Source organism: Prionailurus viverrinus, unplaced genomic scaffold (assembly GCF_022837055.1).
Source record: "Prionailurus viverrinus isolate Anna unplaced genomic scaffold, UM_Priviv_1.0 scaffold_45, whole genome shotgun sequence".
Classification (NCBI taxonomy): Eukaryota; Metazoa; Chordata; class Mammalia; order Carnivora; family Felidae; genus Prionailurus; species Prionailurus viverrinus.
Window position 1 is genome coordinate 1,104,385 of NW_025927610.1, and position 13,810 is coordinate 1,118,194.

Consider the following 13,810-nt stretch of genomic DNA (forward strand, 5'->3'; position numbering starts at 1 on the left):
GCCTGGAGAGGAGCAGGCGGAGGAGGGGTGAGGACCGGGGCGGCTTTTAACGAAAAAGAAGTCGAATCATCAGCGAAACCATTAGGGCTAATGCGCCGCGCACAGACGCGGGATCAATGCGGCCTCGGGGTCGCGGCGGGTGGAGGCGGGGGACCGCGGGGTCGCGGCCCCGAGCCCCGCCCACTGAGGGGAAGTGGATTTGCGCGATTCAAGAAGAAACAAACTCGAACCCAAGTGAGCGGGGCCCGGATGTGCTGACGCCGCGGTTCCGCGCGCGGGGCCGGGGCGCCAGCGCCGTTCCGGGCAGGGTGGCGGGACGCCGAGCGGAGATGCGGGAGGCGGAGCCAGGGCGAGCCGCGGCCGGGGTGCGCCCCGGAGCCCCGAGAGTCCGGGAGGGGCCGAGAGGCCCGGCTCCGGCCCCCGGGCGGCCCAAGACCCGTACGCACGCTGAGCTCCCCGCCCCTGGCCGCACGGTTGGGAGGGGTGGGCACCGTCACACGCAGACGCACCCTCCGACCCCCGCCCCCAGTCACAGGCTGATTGGCGGGGGTCCCGGGGTCGAGTCCTAGGTGCTCCCTCGCCAGGCCTTGCCAAGCATCAGACTTTCTGAGGACAAATCTTGAGAAGTCCCCTGGAAACGGGCGGGAGATCGTGGAGCTCACACAGGGCACCAAGCCGGGGGGGGGGGGGGGGGGGGGGGGGGGTGTGTCCTCAGTGACCAGGTTTCCAATGGGGCCTCCCGCTCCCTCCCCTGCGCCCGGGGTGGTGGGGAGACAATAGCCCCTCGTGTTCCCAGGGGACCTGGCCGCGCGTGAGGCCTGCCTCCCGGCGCTGGGCTAAACTGTGGCCTCAGTTGAGGAGCAGAGGGGGGGCGGGGAGGGGGGAGGGCAGGAGGCGGCTGGCTTCTGCTTCCGAGCAGCCCAGGAGCCCGTCTCTGCCTTTCCTGGGGCCACATGGGGTTTATCTGTACCATTCCAACAGGAGGCGACACAGACTGGCCAGAGTGCCTTTCAGGGGCCGGCGCTTTGCTGGGGGGGTGACCCAGGGGCTGTCACCTGCCCGGGGAATGGAGTATTTTTTAAAGCTTGCTTTTTTTTTTTTTTTTTTCTTTAAATGTTTATTTGAGAGGAGGGGAGGGGCAGAGAGAGGGCGAGAGAACGACAGGCCGGTGGCGGGGTTCGGTTTCACAAACCATGAGATCATGGCCTGAGCCAAAATCAAGAACCCGCGGCTTAACCACCCGAGCCACCAGGCGCCCCGAGAACGGAATCCTTTTAAGCGGCCCCATCTACAGAAACGGCTTGAATCCTCGGGATCAGAACGCTCCGAGGGAGGCACGCTGCCCTGGGCGGCCTCTGGGGTACAGCCTGGGAAACAGAGGGGCCGCCCGAGAACCCCCCCACGTAGGGACCCACATAGGGAAGGGAAGTCCTACTGGCAGAGGGGGAGTCTTGAGGAAGGTCGAGGGGCGCCGGGCTGGAGGACCGAGACCTTCTGAGGTGATGAGCCGCTCGCCCCCACCCGCTCGCCCCAACCTGGGCCAGGGCGGTGGGCGGGGGGCCGACCCTCCCCGTTCCCGAGTGGAACGCAGCTCTCCGCCTTCCCCTGCAACGCGGCCTGTGGGATCCGGGGTTGCACCGCTACCCGATCTTCCTCGTAAAACGGGTCGTCGTGGGGGTGTCTGAGGCACTTCAGGTGACGTGCTCGGTCAGGTCCCAGATGAAAGAAAGCCCCAGTGCAAGGGGGGCGGGCTAAGGGGCCATCTACCCCTCTGCGGCGGGCGGAGCAGGGCCCGGCGTCTTCAGGCTTTGGCCCAGGGTGCGCGTCCACTTCTGGGAACGGGATTCTGCAGCGAGGGGTGTGTTTGGGACTAAGAGCTCAGTCGTCCTTGGTAGGGGGGCGGGGGGGGGCAGGCAGGCTCTGGGACACGCCGGGTCTCTGCTGGGGGCTGGGCCTAAAGGGCGGAAGATTTAGGTGCCTCGACGAGTGGGGGGCTCGGAGGCCGGCGGGGCCGACGGCGGCGCTGACGGTGCCTGCGGGGTTGGGGGGTGCGGCCGTGTTCGTGGGCGGCTGTTGCGCATGCGTGCGCCGGCCTGCGGGGCCGGTCGCGTGGGGCACCCTCAGGGGCGCGCCGCGTGGCCGTGTGTGTGTGTGAACGGAGGCCGGGTCCACTTGAGGCTCTCTGCGCCCAGGCCAAGTGGGTTGAGCGTCCCGGCGGTGCCACGGATGGGCGAGCTGAGCTCAGGGAGTGAAGCGAGTTTCCCAAAGGCACGCGGACGCGCGTGAAGGCGGGACACCGGCCGGCGATCTGAACTGTGCGCCCCATCCTTCCGGGAGGGCAGAATGGGAAGAGGGGAGGCCAGGCCCGAGAGCCAGACCGCAGACTGGGGTGGGGCCGCCCCCCCCCAAGAGCCGAGCCTCGGGGCGAACCGCCAGCTCCCCACCTGCGGCACACCCCGGGCTTCACCCCTCCCCAGCCCTCGGGTTTAATGCCGCCTCCTCCCAGAAGCCTCCCGGGTGCCGGGCGGGCTCGGGCACTTCCCTCCTCCCCGGCCCCAGCCCCTGCCCTGAAGCGTAAGCTCGCGGCGCTTCTCTGAACGCGAGCGCCGGGCCCGAGGGGAAAGGAACGGGCGGGGGGAGAGGGGAGCGGGAAGGGGCGAGGTGAACCGAGGGGCGGGGCCCGCAGGCCGAGCCAGACTCGGAGACGCCACCGAGACGCCAGGTGAGCGGGGCTGGGGGGCCGGGAGGGGCGCGGGCGCCGGCGGGCAGGGTGGGGGCGGGGCCGGAAGGGCTGCGGGGAGGGGGCGGGGCACCCGGGAGGACCGCGGGCGGCCGGGGTTGCCCGCGGCCGGGGAGGGGTAGGGGCCGCTCCGCGCGGGGCGTCCGCCGGGTCCCGGGAGCTGGCGCCGCTGCCGGTCCCTCCCCTCCCCGCTCGGGCAGCCCCGAGGGACGCTCGGGCCCGGAGAGCGGACGAGCCCGGCCGGCGAGGCCCGGCGGGGTCCGGAAGCGAAATGGCGAAGCCGACTCCCCGCAGCCCGACCCGGGCGACGCAGGCCCCGGCGGGTCGGAATCCGTGCGCGCTTCCAACGGCCTAGGTCGAGGAGACGTCTCCGCAAGAGCGAGCACGTTTCAGGGGGCCCCGGCCTCCCCGACCCCCGCCGGAGGCCGATCAGAAGGGGGGAGGAACCACCTCCCGGAGAGGGGGAATGGAACAAAGCGGGGCCCGCGCGCGGTCCGCGGGGAAGACGCGAGGGCCGAATCCTGGCGCTGCTGGGAGGAGCGGGGAGGGAAAGGCCGAGAGACGCAGAGGCCGAGGCCGACTAAATCGGGGAATCGAGCGAGGAGGGAAGCGCGCGGTCGGCCGGGCGGAGAGCCCGGGAGGCACCGCCGGGGTCGTGGGGTCAGCAACTCCCGCTGGACCCCAGCTCCCCGGAGGGTTGGCGAGACCTCGGGGAGACCCGCAATTCGCGGAGGGGGCGCCCAAACCTCGGAAGCCCCTGCGTGCACCTCTCCGGCTCCCCACCGGCCGCTGCTGGGGCCTCCCGCCTGGACCCTCAGGATCCCGGGGATCCGGGAGCTGATGCCCTCACAGGGGATGGGGCGCACCCTGAGGACTGGTCTGTCTCGCGGGATGGAGCCCCAGGCTCATGGGGGGGGGGGGTGTCTCCTGCCCAGCCATGGGCCACCCAACCCAACTCTGCCAGAGTCTGGAGCGCTGTGGTCCGGGGGACGCCGAGAGCGCCAAGAAAGCACCGGGAAACCCACGACACCAACGCGGACCCGAGGGACCGCAGCGGGGCTCAGTCTCCCAACCCGCGGCGGGGTCGGGCCCGGGCGGCCCAGGCCGCTGGAGGTTGCGGTCCAAGGGCGGCGCCAGCGATCCTGCCGCCCTGCTGTGCGTCCAGCGCTGGACTCGGAGGCCTCCCCGCGGAGGTGATCCCGCGCGCCGGTGGGGAACCGGAGGGGCTCCGGGACGAGTGGGGAGGGGTGGAGGCAGGGAGGCCTTCGCGGAGAAAGAGGAAGGTTTGAGTCCGAAACGCTTGCAGAGATCGAGCGCGCGGGTTTTTAAGTGCCCGTTCGCAGCAAGCAAGGGGGGACAGCGCGCAGGGTGTGAGCGGACCGAGGTCAGACCCCTGACGGGATGAAAACGGGCCTGCAAGGGAAGCGGACCCAGGACCCGGGGCACATCCCTGTGATGTTTCCCCGATCGATCGTCACTTCTGGAAGGTTTCAAATGTAAAACAAAGTAGAGGAAAAGCCTTACAAAGAGCCCCCAGGTCCCCACCCGGCGGTTAACCATCACGGACTCCGGACCAACCCAGCGCTGTCTGTCCTGGCTTTCCTTTCTCCTGTGTAATTACTTTGTTTATTCGGTTGCAACATTTGTAAGCAAACGCGGGCGTCACAGCATTCATTGGTAAACACGTAAGCGCAAGCCTTAACCGGGAAGAACTTTTTAAAATTCACCGTTCGGTCGTCCCTCACCTCACAAGAAATCCACAATGTGGCGGTGCACTCGGAGGCGGTTGACTTTTGAGGATGAAAATGCAGACAACATACTGTGTGTCGACTTTACTGCGACTTCCAGATAATCAGTAAAAAGCACTACTCCTTTAATAATAAAAAAAAATTAAGCCAACAAAAACGGAGGCCAGCGGTTTGGGAAGCGGGTGAGGGCGGCACCACCGGGCACGCCAGGCGGTGGCGAAGCCACATGCTACGTCCAGGTTCTTGGATTTCTTTCTTCGAGCCTTTGTCTCACGGGTCCGTCCAGATTCAGGGCTCGGCACTGTCACAACAGGATAGACCCCTTTCAGTCCACCTGGGAGGGGCCGTCCCCCTCTCCCCGACAGGGCAGACGGCCTGCAGGGCGAACCACCTTGGGGACCCGGCTCGGATCACGGAGTCCAGCACTGCTTCTGGCCAAAGGATGGAAGGAGGCCGGACCCCACTGCCCAGTGGGACCCCCCCCCCGCCGCCCCGCCTCTCCAATAGGCAGGCAGCTTGGTGGTCGCCCGCCCTGGCCACTGCAGGGGCAGAGTGGCCACAGGGAATTATCCGGATGATTCGGACCGGTAGGAAGGCAGATCGGGATGCCGCCCGAGTATTCGCCCAAGCAGGGAGCGGAACCCCAGTGCCAAGCCCCAGGGGTGGGCAGCTGAGCTCCTAGCACAAGGTGGAAGGAAGAAAGTTGAAGGGCCCCATGGCTGAGTGACCTCTTGGGGTCCCTGCCCCGCATCTCTGCCCCTCTTGGAACCTAATTTCCCCTTCTGAGAATTGCTCGATGGGGCCAGAAGGCCACTCGGGATGCGTGGGAGGGAAACACCTACAGACACGGAAACAGACCAGGCTCTTGCTGCCTCCCTCTTGACCCCAGCCGACCAGTTCCCTGCCCCTTCTGGGTAGCCGAGTGCTGGGAAACCTCCCACGTGGCCTGGCCAGGCTTGGGGGGAGGCGGCGAGGCCACAGGCCACCTCTGACCTGATGAGAAGGGCCCGAAGGGATGAGTGGGAGGCGCTGGGGGGGGGGGGGGGGACAAAGGCAGGGTTGGAAGTGCAGGGGGTGGGGAACCGCCCACCAGGAGGGCATTGCCACCGTGCTCACCACGCCCTCACCGGGGCTCTGGGGGAGGGGGCCTGGCGTGGCCGGGCACGTGGGTCACACAGGGCAACTATCTGGGGAGAAACAGGGCAGGTGCTTCCGCTTCCGGCACGTCCGACTGTACGTGGATGGCACATAGATGGCCACTCCACACTTGCCTTTGACCCGAGGAATGACCCAAGCCTCTAGTAGAATTTCCCGATGCCCCTTCCGAGGTCCTGGCGCGCCCGGGAGTCGGGGGTGGTGGGGGGTGGGTTCTGGTTCTCCACGTAGCTCTTGTAGGGCCCAGGAGAGGGGCGGACGGCGTGGGTCACTCCCCCCAGTCCCACAGCAGCATAGGCCCCAGATGCCGGAGGAGAGTGCCCCTGTGCCTGGGGAACCTTGACCCCTTGCGCAGCTCAGAGAAAGCTACGCCTTTACAGGTTTCAGACCACCCTCCTCACACAGGTCTGCCAAGAGGAAACAGGCCTCGGAGAAGAGAAGGGATTTGTCCAAGGTCACTGAGCGAGTGGGGCGGGGCCAGGTGTCCGGACCCTGCTGGCCCTGCCTGGGCTCAGGGACTCTGCCAGCCGGAGCCCCGGGAGGCCCAGTGTGGCAGGAATCGGGCCTCGCTTTAAGGAGAAAGTGAGGTGGGGGGTTCCGGAAGAGGGGGAGGCAGGTATGGCAGGAAGGGGTCGAAGGCATCCGTCTTCTGCCAGGAGCAGAGCCCACGAGCCCCGGTGATGGATGCTGCTGGAGCTTTCGGGCCAGGTGCCTCCCCAGCCTGGTCCCGCGCTTCCTGGGCCGCCTGCGGTTCGCCACTGGCTTGTGCCACCCTCGCTGTGACACCCAGGATGCCGCTCGCTATGGGGTAGAGCCAGCTTCCCGGAGCCCAGCCGGCCTCACCCCGGCTCGGGTCCACTGTCTGTCGGGCTCCTGGCTCCCGGCCCTTCCTGCACAGCCAGCGGGCAGCCCCTCTTTCCACCTCCCGGCTTCGTCCGTCCAGAGAAAGGGCCCACAGGCAAGGGAGCTTCTCGACAGCTCAACCTTTGACTGTTCCGGGGAAAGACACAGCCCTTCTCTCTGAATGCACCGCATTTGCGGCTGTGACAGCGGGAGGCTGGGTGACCAGGTGGAGGCTCTTGCTTCCTGGTGGGCAGAGGGAGGTTCTGGACGTGGGGCACCTGCACTCTCCTCTCCCTCCCCCCACCCCCCCCCCCACCCCCGCTGGGACTGTGGTTCCGACCAACATGGCCCAGTGGTGAGCACCTTCGGACGGACCACGCCAGCCACAAACAGTCAAATCAAAGGGTTGCAGGTTGCATCGCGCTGATAACCCCTCTGACTTGTAGCATTTGAGATCTACAAGTCCCCTGACCTTGGCGGTCATGGGTCCACTGGCTCAAGAGGCCACCACAAAAGCAAGAGAAAAAGAGAGGGCAGGGACCCCAGGGGGAGCCTGAGGCAGGGGTGCAGAGGCCTGCAGGGGTGCGGAGGCCTGCAGCGGGCAGGATGGGAGGGGGAAGGAGGGGAGATGGAGAGACGGTCTGTGCTGCCTTTGCAGCGGCTGCTAGGGGCTTCCTGCCCCCCACTGCCCCCTGTGGCCGCTGACCGGGAACCGGCCTTTGAAAATAACTAGCAGCACATTTGTTTTCTTGAAGCGGATCCTGGAAGTCCCTCCCGAAGTTGAAATGAAACCTAGTTTGGAGAAGAGCAGTGTGGACAGCTTCCCCACGCCAAGCTGGAGGAGAGTCGGCCCAGGAAGGGCTGCAGGGGGCTCGGGAGGCAGCTGGGAATGCACCTGGGGGGCAGGGGCTGCGCTGGGCAAGGGACCCGGAGTGTCTCCTGACGCCCACCCCCTTAGGCTCTGCAGGCACCACGAGCCCCAAGGCACAGACCCAGAGGGGGCACTGCAGGAGGCCCCACTTTCTGGGACCCAGCCTCAGGGCACTGGGAGCTGGGGGCCGGGAGCTGGATGGCAGGGGTAGACAGACAGATGGACTTCCAGCCCAGGGAAGACCGCGGCGGCGCCTTCTCCCTGGCCGGGCCGTCTGTTGCCTCCGCGGAGGGAGAGCACCGAGCCCCTAGTGTGGCCCGGATGCTGTGCGTCTCAACCCGGGAGGCTGAAGCTGAGGGACAGAGACAGGTTTTCAAGGAGGCCGGACTCTGTTACAGAAGTGACCCTCCCAAACACCCTCACAGGGGACCCTGTATTCACCCCGAAATCCGGTCCTGGGGGGGGGGGGTGATGGAGGCTGGCGGCCACCGTAATGCAGGCTATTGGGATAAGCTTTGTTCAGAGCCCATCGGCTCAGTCCCCAGCTTGCCAGAGCCTGCGGATGGCCCAGGGGGACAGGAAGCTGGAGAGCCGCATTTGCCCCCTGACCTTGCTGGGACTGTGTTTTGTTTGGGCCGAAAGAAGAGCGGGTATGCCAGCCCTGACGGTGACTCTCAGCGCTAGTGCAGGACGGGGACTCGGATGTGGGAGCCACATAGCTGGCAGCTGCTTGTGCCAAAGGAGGGTCCCAGCGGGTGCTTCGACTCATGGCTTCGGGTTCTGTGGAGGCCCCAGGACCGTGGGACACAGGACGCTCGGTCCCCTCGTCCTCCCCACCTGAGGTCCTGCTGGGCCTCCTGTCGGGGGGGAAGTCCCCAGACCTGGGCGCCCGAATTGGAAAGAGCTCCAGGAAGGGGGGACAGGCGCTTCTGAGGGGGCCCCGCCCCAGGGACCACACAGCGGCAGAAAGCGTCCAGAAAACGTCCCTTTTATTCCGTTACGAAATAAGTAGATTCGTTTTTAAAAAAGTCTTCGCCAGAAGAACGGGAGGCCGCAGCCGGGAGAGGAGCTCCCGTCCGCCCGGGGCGCAGAGCAGACGGTCTGGCGGAAGGACCACCTGGCGGGGTCTTCTCCCCGGCCCCTGCACATGGGCGCTCTCCCCGGGGCTCCCCTCTGCTGGGCCCACCGGCGAGGCCGTGAGGCTGATCACAGTCCTCCTGAGGCCTGCCTCTGGGCTCCGCACAGTCCTGGGAAGGGACGTTTGTGTTGGGGGAGGGGGGCGGCGAGACGGGGAGCGGTGGCTTCCAAGCACCTTTGACAGCCGGTTCGCCTGCTTCGGACTGGGCCCGCGCTGGCTGCGAGCGGCTGAGGCCTGGCCTGTGGGGCTCCGGGCCGCCTGCCGGGCGCACTGCCTCTCTGTGATGCCCTCTTCCCTGCCAGGGATCCGGCCTGTTTGGAAGCCGCGGTCGAAGACGCCCCGGTTACATTCTGCACGAGCTTGGGACAGTACTCGGGCCAGGGCGGCAGCCTGCCACGGGGGGGGGGGGGGGGGGGGGCAGAGGGGCCCTCGGAGCGCCCCGGCCCCCCTCCACGCTTCGCGGGTGCGCCCCAGGGGTCCCCGGCGGCCACCCGGAGTGGGCCCAGAGCGTGGGGCTCACACCAGGCCGGGCATCTGCGCCCGAAGGAAGGGCACGGAGGCGGCCGCCGGGAAGGCGGCCAGCGGGTAGGCGAGGGCCCCGGAGAAGCCGAGCAGCGGCGGGGGCGGCGCGGGCGCGGCGGGCGCCAGTGGGAAGGGCAGCGCGGCGGCGGCGGGGGGCCCGGGGGCGGCCGCGGCCGGGGGGCTCTCGTGGTACAGCACCGGCACGCGGACCAGGCGCTGCGCGCCCGGCGGGGACAGGCTGGCCGCCTCCAGCTCGGCCGCCAGCTGCCGCTTCCACTTGTTGCGGCGGTTCTGGAACCAGATCTTGACCTGCGTCTCGGTGAGCTGCAGGGAGGCGGCGAGGCCGGCGCGCTCCGCGCTGCTCAGGTAGCGCTTCAGGTCGAAGGTGGACTCGAGCTGGAAGACCTGGCTGCGCGAGAAGACCGTGCGCGTCTTCTTCTTGCGACCGCCGCCCACGCCGACGCCACCGCCGCGCCCCTCGCCCGCCGCGGCCGGGGCCTCGGCCAGCTGCGCCGCCTCCTCCGCGCCGGCCGCGCCGGCCGCCGGGCCCCGCGCCGCCAACTCCGCCGCCTCTCGCTGCACCGCTCCCGGCCCGGGGCCCCGCTGCCAGGCGCCCTCGGCGCGGCCCATCTCCTCGCCCGTCTCCGGTGAGTCCCGGTCGCTGGCTGCAGGGGAGAGAGGGGCACACGGTCGGTTCCGGGGCTGACGCCCAGACCCAATCTCTGCGGCCGGCTCCTCCCCCCACGGGCTCGCCCACAGCTGCAGGCAGGGAAGCGCTCCCTGCGCAGGGCCCTGCACCCCGCACCGGGGCCCGCGGCTCTCACCCAGGGGGTGCAGGAAGAGCCGGGAGGAGGTGAGCTGGAGACCAGCAGGCTGGCCGGCTCACTGTCCCTCACGAGTGCACACCCACAATGGAGGACAGAGGAAAGACGAGAAAAAAAAAGGGGGGGGGGGGAGAAAGAAACACAAACACGCGGGCATTAACGCCGAAAGGAGAGCGACTCCCGTAACCACTGGCTCCCTCCGCGCTGAACCACGGGAAGGCCTTGCAGGCACAACAGGGCTGGAGGAGAGATGTCCTTCCGAGGCGCCTACGCACTGGAAAACACACGGGTTCCCTGACTGCCCAGCACCCAGGCCCGCACCACGCGTCCCAGACACAGAAGCAGACTTGCAGTGACCCCTCCCCGACCACTCAGAAACGGACGCAGTGTTCCCCTTCCCGCCTGCACAGTAACATCCCAAGACCGAGAACGAACGAAAGCAGACGATCCCCCAGACTCCAGGTGACGCTGGCTGGCCACTCACTCCCCATTTCCTGTACCCCTCACCCAAGTGCCCACAGAGACACACACGCCCGCCCTCCCCCCAGTCGTGCTCAAAGGGAGCACAGACAAATGGGGCTCTGCCCAAACACCCAGCAGCTGCGCGGGACCCCAAGCCTGTGGCTTCGGGGTCACAGAAGGCCACAGGGTTCCTGAGCTCATGCTGCAAATTCTGAGCTTCACCCGAACTCCCACAAGGAGATGGCCCCCAGGGCTGACAAGGGGTGGTCCCTCCCAGGTGAGGGGTCGCCCCGGGGGCCCAGGCGCTTGTCCAGAATCCAGGCCGGCTGGAAATCGGCAGCGGCCAGCCTGCGGGGTCCCAGCCTGGCCCAGGCCGCTCCGTCCTCCGCCTCCCCTGGGCCTGAGGCTCCCGTGCCAAGACGTGGCAGGGGGGCAGTCTAAGCGAAGTGTGGCCCCGCCAGCCCTGGGAAGACAGCGGTGTGGCGGCAACGTGAGCGTCCGTAAGGCGCGCAAACACTGCTGGGCTCATGTGTGTGCTTGGCCATACCCCTGTGCTCACAGAGGTGTGCAGGTCTGCGTGTGCCCCTGGCCAGCCCCGGTGTTGTGAGCTTTCTCGGTGCTAACAAGGAGTCGGGTTCCAGGCTGTGTGCCCCTAGATAGTGGAGCCTCTGCCTCCACCCCCCTCCCCGACACCCCAAGCCCCCAGACTCACAGAGGCCCCATCTCTACAAGACACCCGGCCAGGCCTGCCAGCCCCGGTGGGAAACCTGGACTCTAACCCGCATCGCACGAAATGGGGAACCACGTCTCCTGGAGCTGCCACCGGGGCCGTAGGCGCAGATGAAACTCTGGGGCAAGCTGGGGGACACGTTTCACCCTGCCAGATCTTTTCAGAAACACTCACGGATGGGCACTAAATTTGGTCACCTGATTTCAGGGAAACCACTGAGACCTGATCCAGCGTAAGTGAGAGGGGTGGGGACCCCACACTTTCTGGGTATGGGCTCTGAGAGGTGGGTCCCTTTGCAAAACGGTCTCTCCCACTCCAGAGAGGGGCTTTATCCAAGAGATGAGAGGGGTCTGGCCCACCTACCCCCCCAGCACACACTGATGGATTTCGGAGCAAGAGCCTGTTAAGAGTCCACAGCTGCCTTTACGGTGTGTGCATATATGTGTGTGGGGTGCTGGCCAAGCCTGGGGGCCAGAGTTGGAATGACTTCCTGGTGTTCCTCCCAGGGGTGTTCCTCCAAGGGGCAGGTCCCCGCAGGGGCAGTGACCCCGGAGAGAGGGGGCAGGACTGGGGGGGGGGGGGATGAGTGGCTCTGGGGCTGAGAACCCCCACTCCCAGCCTCTGAGCCCTCAGCGGGGAACAAAGACGTGGAGGGGGAGGGGTAGCAAAGGAAGAGAGCGGAGTGGGGCTGGGGGCTTCAGAACGGGCGCCTTCTTGCCTGGCACAGCTGCGGCCATGGTGCCCGGGAGGACCAAGGCCAAGGCCCAAGCAGCCCAGGCCCTGTCTGCGGCTCTCTCTGAGGAGATGGGGCAGTGGGGGCACAGATGCTCCTGCCCGTGTGTCCAGCACCCCCCCCCACCCCCAGTCAGTGGCTCCCTCTGCTCCAGCCCCCTGTTACGACTTCCCTTCTCCGGGCTCCCCTCTCCCCACACCCCTCTCCTTCTTCGTCCGTCCTTCCCTCTTCTCCCATCCGACCTGTGCTTTCTTTCTCCCTCGTTCTCCACCCGGCTTCCCTCGCTCTTCGTCCACTGCCTGGTGTCCTCGGTCCCCAGACTCCTCTCCGCGGGCTCTCCAGCCTCCCTGGGACCCGCAGAGTCTGGCCATGGGTGAAACCCGAGCCCTGCAAAGCCTTCTCCCCGCACGGGGACCCTGACCCAGGGAGTGGACCCCCAAACCCGCCCCCACCAGGGGCTCCGCTGGGGCTCCGCTGCACACAAGAAGGAGGGTGGCCCAGAAAGGCCTCCGACGGACCCAAAGTCCCCGAGCACACCGCCCGGCCCACCCCTCCCGGCGCCCTCACTCACTGTCCGGACTGAGGCCGCCTCCGTAGCCGCCGTGCGCCCGAGGGTACCAGCGCGTCGCGCCGCCGCAGCCCAGAGCGTAGGGCGGCCCGGGCCCGGGGGGCGGCCGGGGACCGAGGCCCAACGCGCCGGGCCCGAGCAGCGCCCGCGCCCGCGCCTCCCCGCCGGGCCCCGCGCCCGCGCGCAGCTGCCGCCGCCGCTGCAGCCTCCGCCGCCGCGCCTGCTCCGCGTCCTCGTCCTCCGGGTCGTCGTCGTCCTCCTCCTCGTCCTCGCGGCCGCCGGCGCCCTGGGCCGCGCGCCGGGCGCCCTTGGCCTCGGCCGCCAGCAGGTTCTCGATGAGGAAGGAGGAGGCGCGGGCCGGCGTGGCGCGCCCGGGCTCCGTCAGCTCGTCCGGCATCGCGGCCGCGGGCCCGTCGGGCTCTGCCGGGCTCCTCGGGGTCCCGGGCCCCGCTGGGGACAGGGGCGCGCGGCTCCCCCGGCGCACGCGCGGGCCGGGCCCTGCAGCCGCCGCCGGGAGCGCTGGCGTCGGGCCCCGGCGGGCGGCGGGCGGCGGGCGGCGGCCTCGGCGCGGGGCTGGGCTGGGCCGGGAGCGGGTGCGCGCCGACAGCCGGCCGGGCAGCCGCCTCGCTCGCCTTTCACGTCGCCGCTCTGGTCGCCGCCCGGGCCGGCCCCGCTGGGGGCGGGGAGGGGCGGGGGAGGGGCCAGCGGGGGCGGGGCGGCGCGGGCCGGGCGGGTCGCCGGGTGGGGGGGGGGGGCAGCGTGGGGTGGGGCCCTCGAGTGCGGCCGCGGCCCGGAGACGCCGCCGGGACCCGGGCGCGCGGGCGGTCGCGCGGCCGAGGCGGGGTTGGGGTGGGGTGGGGGGAGGGTGGGGGCGGCCGCGGGGAGCCCGGGCCGGGGGTCGCGGCCGGGCGGGCCCCGCGTGATCCGCCGCCCGGGCCCGCGCCGCCCCCGCGCCGGGGGGTGGGAGGGGGCGTGGCCTCGGCCGGGCGGCAGCCCATTGGCCGCGGGGCCCCGGAGAGAGCCGTGCTGGCCAATCAGCGCCCGGCCACGGCCGTAATTGCCTCGCGGCGGGGCGAGCGCTGCGCCGGGCGTGAGTGAGTGTGCGCGCGCTCGCGAGCGTGGTATGTGCGGGTGTGCGCGCGTGGGGAGGTGCGCGTGCGAGCGGGGCGTGAAGACCCCGCGACTTCCAAGCACCGCCAGAGGCCGGGCCACAGCCGGCTTCAGGGCTGCGAGGCTGCGGCCGGTTTTGGTGCCCACGCGTAATAAAGTGTTTTCAGTGCCCCGGGGTGGGGGGGGGGGGTGCATGGAACCCTCTCGTTCCCGGGCTCAGCCTCAGAGCGTAAGGAGGTGTTCGCCCCCACCCCCACTCCTGTGGCCCCGCCCGCTGCGCGCCCGAGGTCCCGCTCCCGGAGAGCGGGTCGGGCCTTAGGAAGGGGGTGGGGGCGAGAGCCAGTGCCCCTGGCCGCTCAGGTCTTG

The 13,810-nt window shown here is 68.9% G+C and overlaps 1 protein-coding gene across 1 annotated transcript; it reads right to left on the reverse strand.

Annotated features, from left to right (window-relative positions):
• Positions 1-8,329: 8,329 nt before the first annotated feature.
• HMX1 (H6 family homeobox 1) lies at positions 8,330-12,731 on the reverse strand. The gene is made up of 2 exons (XM_047847285.1): positions 12,338-12,731; positions 8,330-9,682 (listed from the first exon to the last, which is right to left on the reverse strand). Exons 1-2 carry the CDS (start codon positions 12,729-12,731, stop codon positions 9,012-9,014), a joined length of 1,065 nt encoding a protein of 354 aa, XP_047703241.1. The 3' UTR covers positions 8,330-9,011.
• Between the last annotated feature and the right edge of the window lie 1,079 nt (positions 12,732-13,810).

What these genes read in the sequence shown, in the direction of transcription:
- HMX1 (XM_047847285.1), bottom strand. Translation starts at nt 12,731, where the DNA reads ATGCCGGACGAGCTGACGGAGCCCGGGCGCGCCACGCCGGCCCGCGCC. An exon ending in AGGCGGCCTCAGTCCGGACA is followed by an intron (nt 9,683 to 12,337) that starts GTGAGTGAGGGC and finishes TCTCCCCTGCAG; the next exon opens with CCAGCGACCGGGACTCACCG.